General features: G+C 40.3%; 1 protein-coding gene across 4 annotated transcripts in view; it reads right to left on the reverse strand.

Moving 5' to 3' along the window:
• HPSE2 (heparanase 2 (inactive)) overlaps positions 1-20,069 on the reverse strand; it is a 620,206-nt gene that overhangs the window by 550,776 nt on the left and 49,361 nt on the right. For 3 of the 4 annotated variants that reach the window (XM_031461575.2, XM_010974414.3, XM_031461578.2), the window contains exons 1-2: positions 18,182-18,522; positions 15,141-15,298 (exon numbers count right to left, since the gene is read on the reverse strand). The exons of the other annotated variant lie outside the window; for it this stretch is intronic. In XM_031461575.2, coding sequence (XP_031317435.1) covers positions 15,141-15,298; positions 18,182-18,471 — 448 coding nt within the window. In that variant the 5' untranslated portion in view covers positions 18,472-18,522. Of the gene's footprint in view, positions 1-15,140; positions 15,299-18,181; positions 18,523-20,069 lie in introns of those variants that run through there. 4 annotated transcript variants of the gene reach the window in all.

Genomic DNA, 20,069 nt, shown 5'->3' on the forward strand with positions numbered 1-20,069 from the left:
GAAATTAAAAAACCATTCTGTAATACAGAGCAAACATTAAGAAACTTCAGCAATGGTCTAATAAGCTAAACTCCTATAAACATTTATACCAATCAGAAACAATAACAGTAATACCTATGAAGTTTTCCTCAACTACTTCAGGTAAAGTTTACTGCTTCTTCCTCTATAATTTGTCTATTCATATTTCTACCATATCATTATCTGTTGTACATTTCATTTTTTCCCACCAAAGTGTGAGTTCTATCAGAGCAAGTACTATGTCCCATTCATTTCTGTATCCTCTGGGAGAGCATATTGCAATGCTGATACATAGTAGGTGCTTAATACACATTTACTGAATAAGCATCTAACTGAAAATTTGCAGATTTTGTGTAACTCCTCATTTATCTGAAGTCTGTTTCAGTCTCCCTACAGAAGAGGAGGAGAGGATTTTAAAAGCTGATCAATTTAACAATTACAACTCACATCTCTACCTGACTAACAAATGAAAACACCTCAACGAGTGAAGTTTTAGTAGATTTGCCACAGTCTTGAATTTCCAAGGATCTCAGGAACAGGGAAATAATCTGAAACAGGTTATTCAGCCCTGGGAAAACCCTAGAAAGTTTATAATCAGCCGTGATCCCTGCCATCATCACTAAAGTACAATAGATGCGAAGCTCCTCCCAGTTCCCCAACTTGCTGCTGCCTTTCAATGAACATTTGCCCACTTCTGGCTACCATAGGTACAAATATTAGTAACCAGTAGCAAAGTCTTGCTCCTCCAAGTATGGTCCCTAGACCAGCAACATGGGTAAGACCTGAGAGGTTGTCAGAAATGTAGAATCTCATTTTTAACTAGAATCCCAGGTGATTCACATACACATTAAAGTTTAGGCTTTACTTCAGTAGAGTTGGCTGTGCCTTACCTCTAGATTCAGACTGTTTACACTTGAATTCTACAACAGATCCACTGGAGTACCTTGGGCAGAACACTTCACCCAGAGATTCTCACTCTGATGTACACTTTATAACCACCTGGAGAAATTCTTAAAAATCACAATGCCTTGGTTTCACCAGAGAATGATTTAATTAGCTTAGGACCCAATATTCTTTTAAAGTTCCCCTAGCTAGGAGAATGCAGCCAGAATTGAGAACCACTGACTAACCTCTCTGAGCTTCTATCAAATGGGACAGTTAATACTTGACTCGTAGTGTTGTGAGGAAAAAAATCTGATCACCTTTGAAGAGCTTTTGGCCCAGTACTTGGAATGTATAAGTGCTCAATAATGGGTAGTTATTATTATCAGACCTAGAAACACGGAAATGAATTGCCCTACAGCAGGGATAAAAAGAACATGCTCAAATGTACTAGCCTGGCCTCATCCTACAGGTAAGTACCTGCTAAACTCATGAGGTACAAAAGAAAGGACGAAATCAAAGAACACATTATCCCCAGGATGAGCTCTCCTAGAAGGCAACTTTTGATTGACGCTTCAAGGAAGCTTCAATGTGTCAGGTAAGGGGCACACCATCTTTGCAAGGTCAGAAAAGGCCACCATCTTGATTTGGAATGTACTGTCACGGAGCACTATTTCAGCAGTTTTGTAACACAGGAAATCCCCCTTACCGCACTTTCCTGATTTACACTGATTGTTGATACACACCACATGTGTCTTCAACACTCTTTTCCCCTCCCCCTAAATTTTCAATCATTCTGTTCCACACTTAGGCGATGAAAACTTAAAACCTGTGGTTATAACTTCTATGAGAAATTTCATTTTGAAAGCTTGCTAAATTTCAACTTTATTGCCACGAGGAAAACAGAAGAAACAAAAGACCTCAGTCATCCACTAACACAAAAACCTCTAGTGAAGACATTTAATAAGTGTAAGTTTTCTGCTGCAAGTTGTTGAAAATCCTGACCTTTGGATTGGGGTGCCATTCATTTGCTTCTACAAATGTTCTATGAAACAGCATTTATTTTTCTAATGGTTTCAGGTTACATGTTTACTTTCGTCTATGGATTTTAACTTGGCTAAGCCTGGCCTGTACTTCCTTTTGAATCTGCAGCTCACTGAATTTCACCTGAGTCTACTATTCCAAAGGGATTCATAATGGTCAGGAAAATAATTCCATAATCTAGTTTTTCAATAATTGCAAGGAAATAAACACCCCAATGAAAACAGTGTACCCATTTGGACACTGAGAGATATACAAAGATTTATTTCAATGGTGATTACAAACATTTTTTTAACTGTGCATGATTTAGTGACTATGTCACCAAAAGCTCATGTTCTATCTGCAGCTCCTCTGCTTACCCACTATGGGCCTCCTCTGTGGTTAAATGAAACAAACTCCTCCTCCCTTTCACAGGGTGCACTGTGATAGTTAATGAATGTCTATACTTAAAAGGCTTCTAAATTCTTTGGGAAGTCTCCTCAGTGATACTGGCATCCAAAGAGTGCTCTCAAAAGTCCCCTCTGTGCCAGTCTCTGGGTTGGTTCTAGTATCACCCTGGGGTTGGATCCCAGTCTCCAAGAAGTCTGAAATTCAAGGGTTAGATCTCAAAAAAAATGGCATCCTGAGGCTTGTTCAGAAGTTTGTCAATGAAGAACATTTCAAAAAGAATCTGGGACTAAACTAGACCTCTGCAAACCTGCAAGTAAGCACAGCCTCTCACAAAAACAATAAACTAATTCTAGTCTTCCTATTTCAGATTGGCCCAACTACCACAGAACACAAGTATTCAACCTAGTTCACCGAAGCTGAGTCACGGGATTATCATTAACTGTGTATACCTCATTTAAGGGCCTTAGGTTTGAAAATAGAGGTACTGAGTTCTAATCCCAGTTCTGCCACTTAAAAGTTATGTTACTTTGAGCAACTTCCTTGAGTCTGTTTTCTCATGTATAATATGTAAATGCAAAATTTTTAAATAAATTTAATATATACTGTGAGGATCAGAGGAGTTTTTATAATCTTTGAAGAACATTACAAATGTAAAGTAATTATTTTTCTCCTGCAGACAACTGATTAGGGAGCTATTCAAAAATTGCTATCTTCTGCCTTCTTTAGTCTGCTTCTAACAAAACATTATGCCAGGTCTTTATAAATATGTCTTCTTTGGCAGACCAGTATTCGTATTCACAGAGCAGCTTTAACAAGATGAATGACATTCAAAGAGAATCAAGAAATCCTCAGCTAGGATTTCTTTCAAATCACACAGCGATACATTACTTGAACAAAAAGTCAAAATATTTTCAGTGTCACTTTCCATCTGTATCCAAAACTTTACAAAGCACTTGTTTTACTAAAGAAAACCGCACTTTGATGCACAGGGTTAGTTTTGCTCTGGCTGTTTTCTTGACATTTGCTCAAAGAATATATTATAGCTAAAAGGATTAAAAAGGATAAGAGTGTTTAAAAAGATGTTAGGGGAAAATAAATAATTTGGATCAAGTTCTAATTTGTAGAAAGAAATATGATACTATAGCACTGCTTTGTTAGAAACTATAGACAAATAGCAAACAGAGAAGTTCTTGCAGAAAAGTACCAATGAAGAGTTAGAAACACTAGTTAAATTACAGCTCATCCACATATGGATTATTCTTTAGCCACTGAAAAACAGACCATAATTACTGACTACGAGGTTCTCAATGAGCAAGTTGTATAATATAATTCCACTTATATATTTAAAATTTTATATACATCTGTATGCATAGAAAAAGGTCTGAAAAAACATATGCCAGACTGTTATAATTGTTATATCTATGGAGTAGGATTAGGAGTTATTTGACACATGTATTATTAAATTTATATTAAAGAGCATGCATTTCATTGGTAATTAATAAAATAAAGAACATAAAACTGTATGCGTAAAAACATGAATAAACAAGTTAAGCTTTTATAGCACAGGGAAATATATACAAGATCTTATGGTAGCTCACAGAGAAAAAAGTGTGACAATAAATATATATATGTTCATGTATAACTGAAAAATTGTGCTCTACACTGGAATTTGACACATTGTAAAATGATTATAAATCAATAAAAAATGTTTTTAAAAAAGATACATACTTTAAAAAATTTAAAAATTAAAAAAAAGAAGTTAAGCTTTAACCAGAAATACCCTATAAGTTTTGTAAAAAGCCGAAACAATGAATGGAAGATACTCTCTCTTTTAGCATACTAAGCTACCAAGTAAATGGCAAATAATTGGTCAACAAGTATTTACTGAAGAACTACTAGGGAAAGGCATGCTACTAGAGGTTGTAGAAACAACAGAAATAATATGATCACTACTCTCACAGTAACCTACAATCTAGGGGTAGAGTCAACTCTACATGAACATACACAAAAAGATACCTGAGAACATAAGGCAGAATATGAAAAAAACCAATGTACTGATTTTATACAATAAATGCCTTAGAAATTAAGGCTCAACAAATATTTCATGAATGAATAAATGAGGAGGCAGTAAAGAATTCATAAAGAAGGAGGACAAATTTGATCAAGGTTTTGAAATGCAGGAAAAATTCTGAAGTGGGTACAAAATGGGCAGACAGATGATGGAGTGAGGGATCCAGAGGGCTAGAAATTAAGAGAACAGCAGACAGTAGGACCTCTATGACAAGAAGCTACACTATCTGCTTCTGAATAAAGTCAGGTAAAGGGGAGGGGGAGAAGCTAGCCAAGGAGGGTAGGCTGACTCTATAGGGCCTTGGAAAAGTGAAGGAGAATGAGGAGGACTTGAGTTAGCAGACAGAGGTTATCCCTGAAGGTTTTTAGCTAGGCAGTGATAGGAGAACATGGAGCTTCAAAAAATTAATCAGGCAGGAGGATAAAGACAGGCTAGAGAAAAGGAACCCTTAGAGAGAGGTGACAGAATAGATGGGAGGTGATGACTGCCCAAATCAGATGGAAACAGCCACAAGGTAAACAATAATAATTTTCATTTAGCCCCATTCTGAAACTTTCAAATCAGACTCAAGCTAATATAAACCCCTAGAAGAAAGGCCTTTGAAGTCGTCTGGGTAAAACAATGAAGAGCATTGTGCTATTATGCTATAATAGGGATGGTGAAAATCACCAACTTCAGAGTGAAACTGTCTTGTATCCAACCACAGCTTGGCCACTTACCAGTAAATATAACCTCTGAGACTTTGTACAGAATATATAGCCTCCTTGCTCCATAGTTTCTTCATTTTAAGTGGTTATGAAAGTGTTCTCTACTTGAGTTTAACAAACTCTCAGTTCAAAGAGAAAGATAACAGAGGGAGGTACAAAGGAAGGGTTTTCTTGAAACTTCAACCTTATCAGTTCCCTTTATCCTTCACAAAGGTTCTCTGGGCTTAGAATGTGAAAGAAAAATAATGTACAGTATGGTTCCAGTTTATAAATTAAAACAAAGTCATTCTAAAATCACCTAACAATATGATGGGAACTTTCCAACAACTTTTTCAAATATTATTTTTCTGCTTTTTTCCCTGCCATTTCCCTTACATCAATGACATTGTTGATTCATTTATAGTATTCTCTTCAATGTATCTGCTTCCAAAATAGACCTCCTCCCCAGATAAACTAATAAGCTCTATCCCATATTGGATCAGTTGTTCCATTCCTTCAACATGTCATAAAGTGTGACGATCATCTCTTTCAACTGTTCATGTGTCTCTCTGTGATTATTCTTTTCTTGTTTTCCCTAAGAACTATTTTATTTCCTAACCCACTAGACCTTTGAATACCCTCATAGGAGGGTCTATGGCACAATTTTTTTTTTTTTACTGCTCTACAATGCTTATTAGCACAGGGCTTTTGAGTGCCAGACAGATGAATGGATAAATAAATAAAATAGTAAATGAACTAAAGACTGGGTCCCTCTTATCTAAGTATGGTGAAGAGAGGACAAGACTGGGTTCTAATTCTGGTCATACTAACTTCACATCTTAGGACCCTGAACCAGTCACGTGATTTTTCTGAGTCTCTGTTCCTTCATACACACACATACACACATATACACACGTTTCTCATCAGACTAAGAATTAAATGAGATAACATATGTAAAACACAGTAAGAAGTCAACAAAAAGTAACTATTATTGGCATTATTATTATCTACTCTTAAGGCCAGGTCAAAATCCCTCCTCCTAGGCACCTGTCCTGACCACTCCAGCTCTTAACTTACCCCCCTTCTCTGAGCTCCTATGGCCCTCCTAACAGCCTGAGTATATCCTATCTTCTTCTCATTGCTATTATTTCCTGCATGCCTTGTGTGTGGGATCTTTAACTCACAGAATCTTAGAATTAGATGCTATAAGTAGAAAATGTAGTTGATTTTCTTCATTTTATGGATAGAAAAACAGACTAGTACCAAAGTCTTCTTGGGAAGTTCATAAACAGAGGCTCCACTTAAGCCTCCAGGTTTAATGAGTGATGTCATTGAGTCTCTGCTCCACAACTCATTAGCTGGGTGGTGTGGTCTTAGGCAAGTTATTTAACTACTCCACGCCTCAGTTTCCCCATTTGTCAGATGAAGAAAATACTACTTTCCTCATAGGTTTGATAAGAGGATTAAATGTTAATCTATGTAAATTGCTGAAAATAGTACTTGACACATAATAAGCACCCAACAATACTAGGTAATATTATTAAATTATTACTATTATTAAGCTGTAGGGGAAACCACCGTTATCCCACAGTATTTCAAAGATAACACGACAAATTAAGCTATTTATTTTTCCCAGCTTTCCAATCTCATCTTCCATCTTTCAAGGTGTTTTTGCAAGTGAAGACAAGGTACTGGTTAAATCCCCAAGTCACTCAATACAAACATATAGATACAAATATGTACTCCATCGTTTCCAAATATGCAGCATATATTTTTTTCACTCTTCATTCCTCACCACACAAAAAGCAAAACACATGAATTAAGATTTGTAAATAATGTAAGTACTTTGACTGACTTAATGTGTCTGTTCCACGCAGTGTGATGATGGTTATCTCTACATAGATTTTTATGTGTATGCCAATCCCAGTGTGTTTTGAGTATAAATTCCTAGAGACAAATATGATGTCTGCTTAAGTCAATCAAACATAAACTCTCGGGCACTTGGACTAAATTAGATCAAGTATTTAGAGCAGAATTTTAGAAAAATGTTGAGAATGAGGAAGGATTAATGAAAGAAGGGACTTGGGTGGAGCATTAAAGGACAAAAAAGTTTTAAATCCAGACAGAAAATGAGTGCTCAAGGTAAAGGGTATAGTATGAGCACAGTGTGGAGATTCAGCAAAGATTAGTCTGACTACAGTAGAGAGATGATACTGGAGACCATTGAGAGAGATGATACTGGAGACCAGAACACTAGAGAGAAGAGTTGACTTCATATTTTATTCCTCTTGGGTAGCCCTAAGCTAGCACTAAGCTTGATATATGGTTGATAATAACTATTTATTGAATTAAGCAAAATAACTGTTTTCTCTATACCAAAGTGAAGAAGACTGAACAGAACTGAACCCAACTCAATCAGATCATAAAACCAAAGAACAAAGGAGTTCAGCAAAGTATCTATACCTTCTACGGCACTAGCTACAAGTCTATGAACGTGTATTTAGTTTGCCTACATGACCATCCATGGACAAGTGCAAGAAATTAAACACACCAAACTTTCTCATGCTCACATATTCATATTCTCTCTCCCTCGACCCCCATCTCTTTCTGTCACACACACACACACACACACACACACTGCTCAGAGTTCCAATCCATTGCCTCATAGACAGACACAACTGAAAACTTAAGGTACTAAGAAGCACTGAAATTAAGAGTCTTAACATGTAATTCATTCTGATGAAGGATTCTCAGAAGAGGCTCCTGACTCTAGGAGGCCAGAGCATGTGACTGTAAGGCTGAACAGCCCAGGAAGTTTTAAAAGAAACTTCTTTTCTTCTATGAGGTACCCATCCCACCAGGAGGCCTTGGGAGAACAGGAGAGAGAATATAAATAAATATAGCAAGAGAAATAGTGATATTTTGTATGACAATAGCAGCACAATATGTATTGTACAGGAACACAAAACTCTTCATGGATTATCCTTGACCCCAAGAACCAGGTGATAAATTATACAAATGAGGTTATGACTGAAAGATCTATTTACTTCCTGATTCACTAAAATTAATTATGCCACCTCTACAAGGAGTAGACCACAGTTTCCCGATCTCTACCACTTCCAGCACTATATAGATCCACAATGACTAAACCGTGGCTAAATGACATGATAACTGTATCTTTGTGAGATATCACAAATTCACAGGGGTACAGTGATCTGCACCTAGCACTCAGGACCTGGGCACCAAATTTCAAATATTACAGAAAATGCATCTATTTTATTTTCAAAAAGGCAGAATAAAACATACACAAAACCTCAGGGGATTTCTGACACCCTTTAATACAATATTAAATTGTATAAAATCCTTCTAAAGTTGCTGGAAGACAAATCATGAAATGCCAAACAATGACCTTAGATTGGAGGCTTTTCTTGACGTAAAAAATCTCTAAAAATTGCCTTTGGTTGATGCTGTTGAAGTGATAAGAGGTCAGGAGTATGTAATTTGACAGCTGTACCTGGGCCTCATTCATCTTCCCAGCCTCAGTATCAAACAGGGGCCTGGAACTAGATGCCTTCTCAATAAGTAAATTCACAAGTGAATGAATATGATAAAATAGTAGCCTGTTTTTACTGTATAAAAGAAAGAAGAGTAACATAAAAATTATCAAGCAAATTCTAAAACCTTTATCTTATATATCCTATAATAACCAAATTAATACTTTAATTTTAAGTTACCTGTCCCTGAAACATACTTCATAACTCAAACCTCATCAAGTGCAGTTATAACACACTTTAGCTAGAGTATGTGAATATGTGCAATGATTTGGAAAATGAAAATGGGAGAGGGCAAGGGTCACTGTCCATGTTGAAAACATGTCCTTCCCCTCTCCACTGCAGTAAAAGAATTTATAATGGCCTCTATTTTCTAATAGGCCCAGTTCCATTTTACTATGACTAAAATTCAACATTCTCATCTTCTTATCTGGATTTACCCAACCCACCTTTACTCTCATACATGTCCTTTCTTCTTCTTCTTTTTTCATTACATAATTTGGAGCCAACAAAAATGCACTATAACTTCTTAAAACCCAAATTAGACATTCTAGAAATACAAGCTTTTCTTAAAATAATTTCTAACATGTACTTTTTATATATTTTTAAATTATAAACATTTCTGAATTAACAAAAAATGTGCAAATAGGCTTCTATAAAAAAGAATTTGATATGGTTCTAGCAACATGAACGAAAAGAATTTCTAATACGTACCTTCTATGTAGCCAGGGTGGTCTCCTTACTGCCAAACACATACTTAGGCTTTGCCTCATGCTCTTTCCCTTGAGTTAAATGTCCTCTCAACTTGCCTCTATGTCTCCAAAATCTACACATCTTTCACAAGGCCCAACATAACTCTCACCTATGCCTGGTCAGTATTCATATCTACTTTTCCTGTTACACCCTGGCAAACTATTATGTTCCATTTAGCACTTCATTCTATATTTTCTGTTATTCTGTGTTATTCTTCAGATTTAGCAGTATAAATGTTATCTCACTAACAAGCTATACGTTCACTGACAGCAGGGACAGTGTCTTTTGAAGGGGAAAGGTCAAGTGTTTTGTAGAGTATCCTTCAATTTGGGTTTGACTAGTGTCTTCTCATATTTACAAAGAGTTATGGATTTGGGGGAAGAATATCACAAGGGTGAAGTACCCTTCCCACCACGGGGAATACATGATATGAACATGACTTATCTGCTGATGTTAACCTTGATCACTTGGTTGAAATGATGGCTGACAGTTTCTCCACTGTAAAGTTACATTTTCCCCCTTCACAGACTCTCTTCTTTAGAAATGAGTTGTTAAATCCAGCCCATACTCAAGAGGAGAAAAGAAGCTCCATATCCTAGAAGTATCAAAGAATTGGTGGGAATATGCTAAAACTGTCATAATTAATTAATTACTATTATGGGAAAGATGCTTTGAGGCTATGCAAATATCTTGTTTGCCTTAAATTTCATCAACTTATTTTAACACTGATTAGTGGATCTTGCCGACAACAATAATTACTATTGTGTTCTAATGTTAATATGGAACCATATCTTTTATTTTTTGGAGAATCTGCCATTATTTGTCTGGCATGAAACTAAACACAGAGTAGGTAACAACAAATATTTGTTAAATGTAACTGAATTTTAAGAAACATTTATGTACAATAAAGTGAGACAGTGAAAGGTGGATGAGTTCAAGGCAAATATGTATTTTGGCAATGTGCTGTTCTTATGTCATATGTCTTGGTTAATGGAATGGGAATAGAAAGATAAAGAATTAACTACCTCACCTCTGCTAAAACTAGGAAAACTTCCTGGGGAAAGGAGAACAATAATAATAGTTGCATAGTGCCTTAGAGTTTACAAAGTGTACTCCACATTCATTATTTAGAATTTCAAAAGCTCTCAGAAGAGAAAAATTTTAAGAGATAGAGATTGAAAAAGTATTTAAATTTGTGAAAAGGTACTATTAAACTGGGAATTGGAAAATTAGGCATAGAAACTACATAAGGCTAACCAAGAAAAGCAAAAAGTAAAGACAAAGAAGACACAGATACAATAAAAAAATTCTATGGGTCCAGTCCAAGGCTTTAGATCAGGTGGTAAAGTTGACTTAATGCATGGTATAAAACCATACACTCAGACTACCAAAGATAGAGTCATGGTTAAAATAATGAAGTACGTCATTAAAATAAGTATTAAGAATGGACTTCAAGAGAATATTCATTGAAGGTGAAAAATGAATAGAAACTTCATGTATGTGTTTACTCATTTCTGCATTCATTACTTCTATTTTTAAAGTGCCTTTAAGAGGTTCTTAACCTAGTATGTACCCAAAAATATTTGCTGAAGTTCTACTATGTGTCATATATAATGCTAGACATTTTGGGATACACAATAATTAGATGTGGTCCCTTCCTGCAAAGAATTTGCATCCTAATTGGAAAGGTAAAATAAACAAGTATATATATGTGAAAAGTAAGAAAGCAAAACAAGGCAGAAGGGGCCAAAAGAATAACACAAAGGGAAAGAGCTTCAATACTCCAGAGAACGAAGAGATCACTATGGAATTACCTGTTCAGGAAAGACTTTGTGAAAACAAGGGGCATTTGCCATGGGTCTCCAAGAATTGGGTGGAGTGGAGGGTGAGATTTGAACAGAGCCAAGAAAAAGGCATTCAAAGCAGAGATAGGCTGGCTGAACAAAGGTATGGGGTTGAGATAAAGGTGTTTTAAGTGAAAATCAAGCACGGCTAGAATAAAAGGTATATGAAAACATAGGGTACAAAAGGTAAGCTGAGACTGAAAAAGGCTTTGAATGCCAAGTTGAGGAATTTGAACATTTTCTATAAGCAATACAAAAATAATCAAAGTTTTCCAGCAAAAGAGTGACATGATGAATAGGAAATTTTAGAAATATTAAGCTGGCTTTTGATGTGCATAATAAATAGCGTATATCTTGATTAAAGATATGGTTATGGCAGTAAAGAGACAGAAATACAAAGAAAGCACTCTGAATATAACAAAAAGGGGCAGACTGGAGCAAAATAAACTTGAGAACAAAAGATTAACCCAAGATTTCTTTGTTAGGAGCAAGAAAAGCATAACATCACATAGAACAGAGAGGAAGTTAGGCAAAGTGTAAGATTCTTAAGTATGAGGAACAATGTTATTTTTTAAATGTATTCCATCATCACCCTGTTTGTATGAAATTCAAGTTGCCTAAGCAAAGAGCGGAATAGGTAACTGTATTAAAGGACTAACTGGAGAAGTTCCCAAAGTGATACATAAATAGTGGCTTTAGAAAGAGAAACACAACTGCATTAGAATGCTTTAAAAGTATTTGGAAAATGGAAGCCACATGACTTGTTAATTACAGTATTAATTCAGGGGAAGAAGAAAAAAACTCACATCAAGGTCACAATATGAATGAATTAACCAAAAAAGTGTACTTTACCCAAGCTAGAACTATCAGTTCATTTTAATGTTGGTATATAACAAAACTAAAGATGTCTCTTCTCCCATTACCATACACACACATACAAAAAAAACAGCCACTCTATGTTCTCTACCTCTGTTCCTTAAAGACAATTATCCCTATAAATTCTCCCTACATTCTCTTAATCCTCTAAAACAATTCCCTAATTCTCCTTTCTTCTGTATAAAGTTCGGTATCACTGCATCTTAGTCACTCTTTATTTCCACCTTAAAATATTAAATGTATATATTAGAAATTTTCTGAAACTGCCTTTAATAAAAGAAATAATACTTAGCCTTCATATAATGCTTGCAGTTGACAAAATATTTTATACATATTACCGCTCAGAATCCTCACAGAAGCAATGCACAGCAAGTATTATCATATCTATCTATTACAGAGAATCAGCAAGCCCAGGGCCACATATTCATAAGTGATAGAGCCAGGTCTGAATACAGGCTTTCTGGATCCAAATTCCATATTCTCTTCCCTACATCACTCAGCTTCATAATGTGCCAGTAGATGTATCTTATTATTCAAAATGTATGTTATTATTCTGTATTATGTTTAAGTGAATACATCTTTTAAAAAAATAAGGTATTTACACCCAAGTGCCTATTACAGGGCCATTTACTAAGAAGATTTAATTATTTTAAGAAGCTCATTATGATGACAGTTATCACTGGATGAAAAGTTACAATTGAAGTATAATGTTTGCAAAATGGCTGAGACTATAGCAAAACCAGTTTTGCCTTTAATTCTGCAATGCAACATGCAACAACAAAGACAATATGGGTGATTTAAGGATATGTGAGCATCAAAGGGCAGAAACAGGGCATTCCTACTCTCTTTAACTCTGCTAAGGCCTCAAATACTGATATAGTTCAGAGCATCTTATTACCAGGGAGACATAAATCAAAAGGAGTTCAGCTAGGAGCAATAAAACAGATTAGTGTCTGGAAGGACTGACTTTAAAGAAAGTTTTAAAAGAATTAAATCCAGGTAGTCTAGATAAAACACAGCTACAGAGAAACCTTTTTTTAAGCTGACACTCACACCAAAGACAGAAATTATTTTAAAGGTAAGTGCCTAAAAAATATAAAGAGAAATAATCAAATATTTGGAGAATACAAAGGGAAAATTTTAGAGAAATTTACGGGCAAAAACCTATGGGATGGAATAACTCTCTCCCACAGGAGTGGTGAAAACTACTTCCTAGAGATATTTAATACCATGTTGGACAAAACAAGAAAAGGACTACATATGGAATGATCCTGGCTGGACTCGCCCCTGAGGTGGTGGGAGGATTAAAGATGACCTCTTAGATCTTTTCCATTTCTGATTTTTTTTTAATTCTATGAAGTATTATGGGGCACAGCCTTCTGCCTATTTCCCTTCTCCCCATGATGCCCACTTTCTCCTTTTACAAAGGGAAACAAATTGTACACTTCATTTTAAGCAGATCTTGTGTGTTCAATGAACAGGTAATATAATCCTAGGTACAGGAGAAAACAGCTAATTCCTAAACTTACAATAGTCTTTTTTTCCCCACAGTGGTTTCTGGGGCTCTTACAAGTTTTTCCACAAACTAAAGAGGAAGTAGTTCAAATAAGTTTGAAGAAGAGCTGCTTCATAAGGAAAACTATTAATGTTCTCCCTTCTTGTATCTGATCACAGAGTTGACAGTGACCCTGGGAGCTATAAAGCCCTGGGTCAAATTACCATCAGAGCTGCTGTTCAGGATTATCTTTTACCTTTCAGCATTTTATGCTGAGTGACAGCAAAATCTATTTGCAATCCATGTTTTTATGGCAATGACATTTACCTCTGAAAAGATGTAGCCTTAAACACCTATACACTTGGGCAAATGCTGTAAAAGATTCAAACCTAAGAAGCCTCAGTCTTACTCTCTTTCTCCAGTCTGAAACTTAAAAATAAAAAGTTTCTCAGCCAGCCTTGAAATAGATTCCAACTCTCCAGAATTCTCATTCAGTGAAAGCCCCAGAAAATATAACAGCATTTCTTCATTTTGCTGATTTATAAGGACAAGATATAGCAAAACCCAGGGAGCTCTGAGAACCTGTCCCTGTGCCCTTTAAAAGTAAAACTGTAGCTCTTTTATGAGAAGGGACAGCAGGGCAGAGATAGTCCTCCAATAATGAACCCTGATGCCACTTCTATCCAATCTAAACAACCTCAGTAGCTGAAGACCCATCAATTGCCACCTTGCCTATTTGAAAGACTCTTCGTCTACCCACACAGAAAGTTCAGAGATACTAACACCAAACTTTCCAAACAATTTTTAAATACCATTTTCACTTTTCCCTAGTAAAAATGAGACTGTTCAAACCTAAAAAGACTGGCCTCTTAAACTGGAATAGGATTTGGAGTTTTTAAAGCCCTTCCAACCCAACTCATCTGAACCTAGAAAGAAAGGCTGGCATTTATAATCTGATTTTTAAAGTGAGGAAAAAATGTGACTGAGATTAGGTAGTCTGAAGGAGAACCCACTGTGAAGATTTTCAAACCTTCCCCCAAAAGGGACCAATATAAAAGGGGTTATTCCAGAAAACTTTAGAGTGGGTTTCAAAAAAGGCTGAATTCCTACGTAGCCTCATCTCAGGACAGAAAGAAGAAAAACAAAAAGGCACTTTTTCTATAATCTGAGGAAGGAAATGTGACCCTGACCCTTTAGCAGCCTATGAACCTGACTAAATTTTCTCAAGAAACCCATTACATCTTCTCCCCACAGGTAGCCTGCCAAAAAGTTTTTGGCTACCACTTCTCAGCCTCCAAGCCTCAGCAGCCACGGGAAAGGCCGGCAGCCTGGACAAGGACAACCTGGCAGCCCCCTTTGCCTAATCATGTCAGGAGTCCCACACTCCAGTGTCCCTTCGCCGGAAGCTACCAGTTTTTCAGGTGAATCAGATTCTCCTCCAAATCTGCACTCCCCCCACCCTACATACACCGAGTACTCACTCCCACCCCCCACACTCCCCCACCTCGCAAGAGTGGGAAGCAAGTTTCTCACCATCCTCATAGTTTTTGAGATAGTAATCCGGGCCGGGACCCCCGCGGCTTTTCGCCGGATTCCTCAGGTTCTGGAACTGCAAGAAGTCGGTCCTTTTGCCCCCGAAGCGCAGAAAGGCGGGCGAAAGTCCCCGGGCCAGGGTCACCAGACGCTTGGAGCTGCAAGGGTAGAGAAGGAGAGAGGAAAGGATCCGGGGGACAGGCAAGGGCGTCGGGCACGAGCAAGGCCCTCTTCCCACTCTGCGGCGTTGCTCCAGGCGCCCCAGCCCGCCCAGCCTTGGGCCGTGGGGGTCCGGGGGCTGTCTCCTGCACCCAGTTGGCCGCAGCCCCCTCCCTTAGGCACCCGAACGACGCTTGCCAAAGGTAGTGCTTATTTGCAAAGGATTAGATTGTGTTTGTTTCAGTGTGTACATGGAGTGGGGGTGGGACACTTCCGCTGATAACAAGGGGCTAAGGCGCAGTTGCCGGGCCTCTGCCCCTGCCCGGAAAGCGCTCCTGGAGGAGATGCGCAGCGCACGGACTCTGGGCTCCGACTTTTGCCAAACTTCTCAGATGAAAGCCGGAATCTGCCTTCTTGGCTCCAGGAGCAGCGCAACCTCTGTGGAGAAGGTAAAACCTGCCTTCTTTCTCTCAGCCCAAGCACCTGAAGTCAAGTTGATTCTGACTTTTTTTTTTTTTTAATACCTGAGTTGGTTTTCCTTTTCCACTACCATATAACCACAGCGTGCATCTCACAAATTCCTGAGCAAGAGAGATTCCAGGGGTAAATCCTTGCCTTTCTGAGAACACTCCCCATCTCCGCTTTGCACAGTAAAAGCAATGTCTTTTTGGCCCCTGGAATTCAGCGGATCTCAGGAAAGGTAACATCCTCCTCTCCACGCTCCGAGTTGTGCTCCATCTTTTTCCCTTCCCACTTGGGCCCGTCTGGTAGCTCTGGGGAAAGTGAAGTTTGCCGAAAAGTGAAACCTGCGCGTTGTAAGAGATTCAGGGAGCTTCAGAACAATGACATTTACATCTACTTAGGTTCAGGATTTCCAAAAAATAGGTGTTTTAAAAAGTCAAACGCTGCTAATTTGGAAAGGAGTAAAAAAGGGGCAGCGCAGATGCTCTTAATGGGCATCAGCTGTTGAGTTCCGGATCTCTAAGTTATTTTTAACGCTTTGCTGGTTCAGATTCTGAAAATCAAAATCCAAATGGTACTAAAGAGTATCATAAAGGCGGTGGATAGAACAGGGGGAAAAAACCCGGAGACTCCAGTTTCGGAGTTTCTAATTAAGAGTTGTGGCCGCCGGGAGAAGTCCGGTGGCCGGCGGGAAGGGTCGTTTGGCCGAGAACTCCAGGACTGCGTTCCTGGGCGGGAGCAGACAGGCGTCGTGTGGGTCGGCGGCGGGCAGAAACGTTGGTGCGAGTCCGGCCCCATGGAAACGGCATTTCCAACAACTGTCCAGCCAGAAACCTGAACAGCCAATGCAAATACGCCCTGCTACAGCTTCTTATCCGAAAAGCCGCCTTCCACAATCTTTTCTACGGCAAGCAGCGCGAACATGAAGGGTTTTTTTTAAGGTCATGAAAAAAAAAACCCTGAAGGAGTGCGCGCAGGTGAAGAAATGCAATGCAAGTGGGGCGTGCAGTCGCCCCCCACCTTCGGACGAGCTCAAAGGCGCGCGCTGTTGCATGGAACAGCTTCCAAGGAGGAACCCGGACGGCGCAGGGGCTGCTTCTGCCCTCCCAGCGGAGGCAAGGGCAGGAACCGAAACGGCCTCGGAGGCAACAGCAACCACTCACTCCGCCCGCAACGCTCGTTCCACGTGGAAGGAGCACTCTACCCGGCGCCTCCGGCTACCTGCCGCGTCCCCTGACCCGGCCGAGGCCAGGGTAGACCCGGAGAGCTGAGGAGCGGACGCGTGCGAGAAGCAAACTCGAATTTCGCAACGAGTGAAAGATACTCACGAAAGACGCGCGGCGGACGCGGCCTCACGGTAGAGAAGTGAGACTGGGAGCGCTTGGGGCTCTTGGAGCCCACAGCTGAGGCTCCAATTTGGAGGGAATTTTTTAAAATTCAACACTTCGGTTCGACATTGCAGACAATTTTTTTTTTTTACAATGCAACTCTGTCCCTTTGGGGAAAGGATCGTGGTTGCCTAACTGCTGAACAGTGACAACCCCGGGAAAGGGTGAGCCCAATTAGACTCCAATCCCTAGGATGGAGAGTTCTTATTCTCAAACCTCCGGGTTTGCTAATCCTTCGGTGCGGGGTTTAGACCTTCGAGACATCCCCGGAGTATTTCTAGGACCCTTTCCGCTCTCCTTATATACGCTATGACTGGAGCGAGGATTTTTTTTTTTTCTTTAAAGAAAAACTGAACTATGCAGTTATCGCAGGAGATTTAAGGAGGAGGGACTGGGGGGCCATTCAGTCTATAAAAAGCGTTCTACAAAATCCTGAAGTCTGGAGACGACAGTGGAGGATATAAAATTAAAAATTAAAAATCCTATCCAACTTGCCCACTGCTCAAGCTTCTGCATAGATTCGTTTTCTGTCTGGGAGTGGGAGAGAACTAACGAAACGATCTTTCCGTGGAAAATTCCAGTTTCGTGCGATCCCCGCTTAAACATTCACACAGACACACGCAGACACGCACTCTAACACACACACAGCCATTCCTCTCGGGTCTTTGTTGCTGGAGACCTTTTCTTCGCTTTTGCAACTGCCCTGAACCTCTTGTTTCTTTTCAGAAGGAGACGGGGAGGCTAATTGTGGATATATGTAAGCCCAACATTTTTTCAGTCATAACTGATAAGTTTCTGAAATGCCTTCTGCATTGCAAACATGTGCATCTTAATAGAAAACATTGCTTTTCTCAATCACCAGTTACAGCCTACAGCAAATATTCCAGGAGGAAAACCTTTCTTCTCTTTGAGAGATCCACTTGACTTAGTTTCTTTTTCTTCTTCTTCTTCCCCCTTTGAAATGGGGGATAGGAAGGGGTGGGGGTTGTTACTTTAAAAAAAAAAAATGATCCATTGAAGCCCCTGCCTTACCTTAAGAAATCGAGCCAGCCATCATGAATGATGGACGGATCCAGCTGCAGAGAGAGGAAGTTTTCATTGACTGTCCTGACTGGGTTCTTGGTGCTCACATCAAGCAGAATCAGGGTCTTTTCCTTCAAACCTGGAGCTCTGTCTACAGGCAAGGGTCTCCTGTCTCCAGCTTGGGAGGAAAGGGAGAGATGGAGCAACAGAGCCAAGAAGAGAGCCACCGGGGCTAGGCACGCGGGGGGGCGGGAGTTGCTGGAGGGCATGGCTTCAGGGAAAGCACAGAGCACCCTCATTAAATCCCTCTGATTTAAACCTCTTTCCTACAGGGTCTCACTGGTGACTAATTGTCCTTATCTAAAGTGTGTGTCTGTCTGCCTCCCCCCCCCCTTTTTTTTTGGCCTTCCTCCCCCCCCCCCACCTCTCTCGCTCGCTTTTTTTTTTTTTCCTTCAGTGTTTTGGTGCTGGTGGAGCGAACTCACGCCCCTAGCCAGCCTTCTCAGCGACTCGTGCCAAGAGTACTCGTTCACCAGCACCGCCCCTTTAAGAGATTTCGACTGCAGACATTTTTTAACTTTTTAAAGGTAAGGGGGGGGGGAGGCGGGAAGGAGGAGGAAGGGTGGCGTTGTACCCTCCTGATTTAACCCTCTAGGATCGGGAAGCGGAGGGAGGGATCGAAACAGTACAGTTGTAACATTTCGGGTACGCGGCGGGACGTCTTGTTTTTACTTCCCTCCCAGCAAGACTTTGGGGAGGGCGGTTCTAGCTCCGATCTCGACGCGAAAGCCCCTGCGCCCAGTACCGGGAGCGCTGGAAGAGTCCGCACCAGTCACGCGCCTGTTTGTCCTGACAGTGTCAGGCATTTTGTCCACTCCAGGGCCCTTTTTTGCATTGAAGCAGTAAGAGCGAGGGTGGTTACGTTGCAAGAGGGGTCCTGCGGAGGAGTGTGATTGCTGCCAAAGCACAAAGAGCAGAGGGAGACTCCATGGACCCAAGTATGGACCTCTGCGACGCGCTAGGCTGCCACACAGAAGCCTCCTCTGACCTCGACAGGGCAAAGAAGAGTAGCCAAAAGGAATACACAGAGTGACCAGGTCAAAAGGCTTACCCGCCCGGAGGGGCAAAGGGCCCAGGCTGCGCGTGGCTCCGTTCTGCCCGCAAGTGTCTTGAGAGATTCAATATACGCTGACGTAGGCCAAGTCAAAGCAACCCGGTCTGCACTTGGCTAGGCTGGGTGGCGCTATGCCCATATGGCCACTGCTTGGCCACTCTACTCCACTGCAGCGACAGAGCTGCTCCTCCAGCATCGCCTCTAGGTCAACTTGGGCTTATCCCTCCCGTGGGGAAGTGCGCCTTTCTGGTGCCAGAGAGCAACAGAGTGACAGATGGGTTTTCAAATTTGGCCAGGAGTCAAGGCCAGAGTCGGCCTGCAGGTAGCTCCTGCATACGGGAGAAAGCCAGGAGCCACGCGGTGCCCCATACGCCCTAGCTCATAGAGTCCCGACCACAGCACCTCTCAGATCCATTCCTGGGTCCCCAACTAAAGGGCGGGAAAGAAGTCATGCCTAGTCTGCTGCAGTCACACCACTGAGCCTCACTTTCAGCTTCTTTCTGGAACAATATGGGCCTTCTACTTGGCAGATGCAGAGAACTATATGCAGTGAGTCCGAGGGCTTCCTGATATCAAACAGGCAAAACTCTCAAAATGCAGAGCAAAGGTTTTCCCTGAGGGTGCATGAGCAAAGGGCAGTATCACAGTCAACAAACACTGAAATGGCAACCTGTGTCCCTGTCCCTCCTCCCAGACAGGATTAAAGAATCTGAAAAGGGCTGGAGTAAATGACCTTAAACTAAGGTTCCCTGAGGAGCTTCTACCAAACTAAGCAACCAGGAG

Source organism: Camelus dromedarius, chromosome 8 (genome assembly GCF_036321535.1).
Source record: "Camelus dromedarius isolate mCamDro1 chromosome 8, mCamDro1.pat, whole genome shotgun sequence".
Taxonomy (NCBI): Eukaryota; Metazoa; Chordata; class Mammalia; order Artiodactyla; family Camelidae; genus Camelus; species Camelus dromedarius.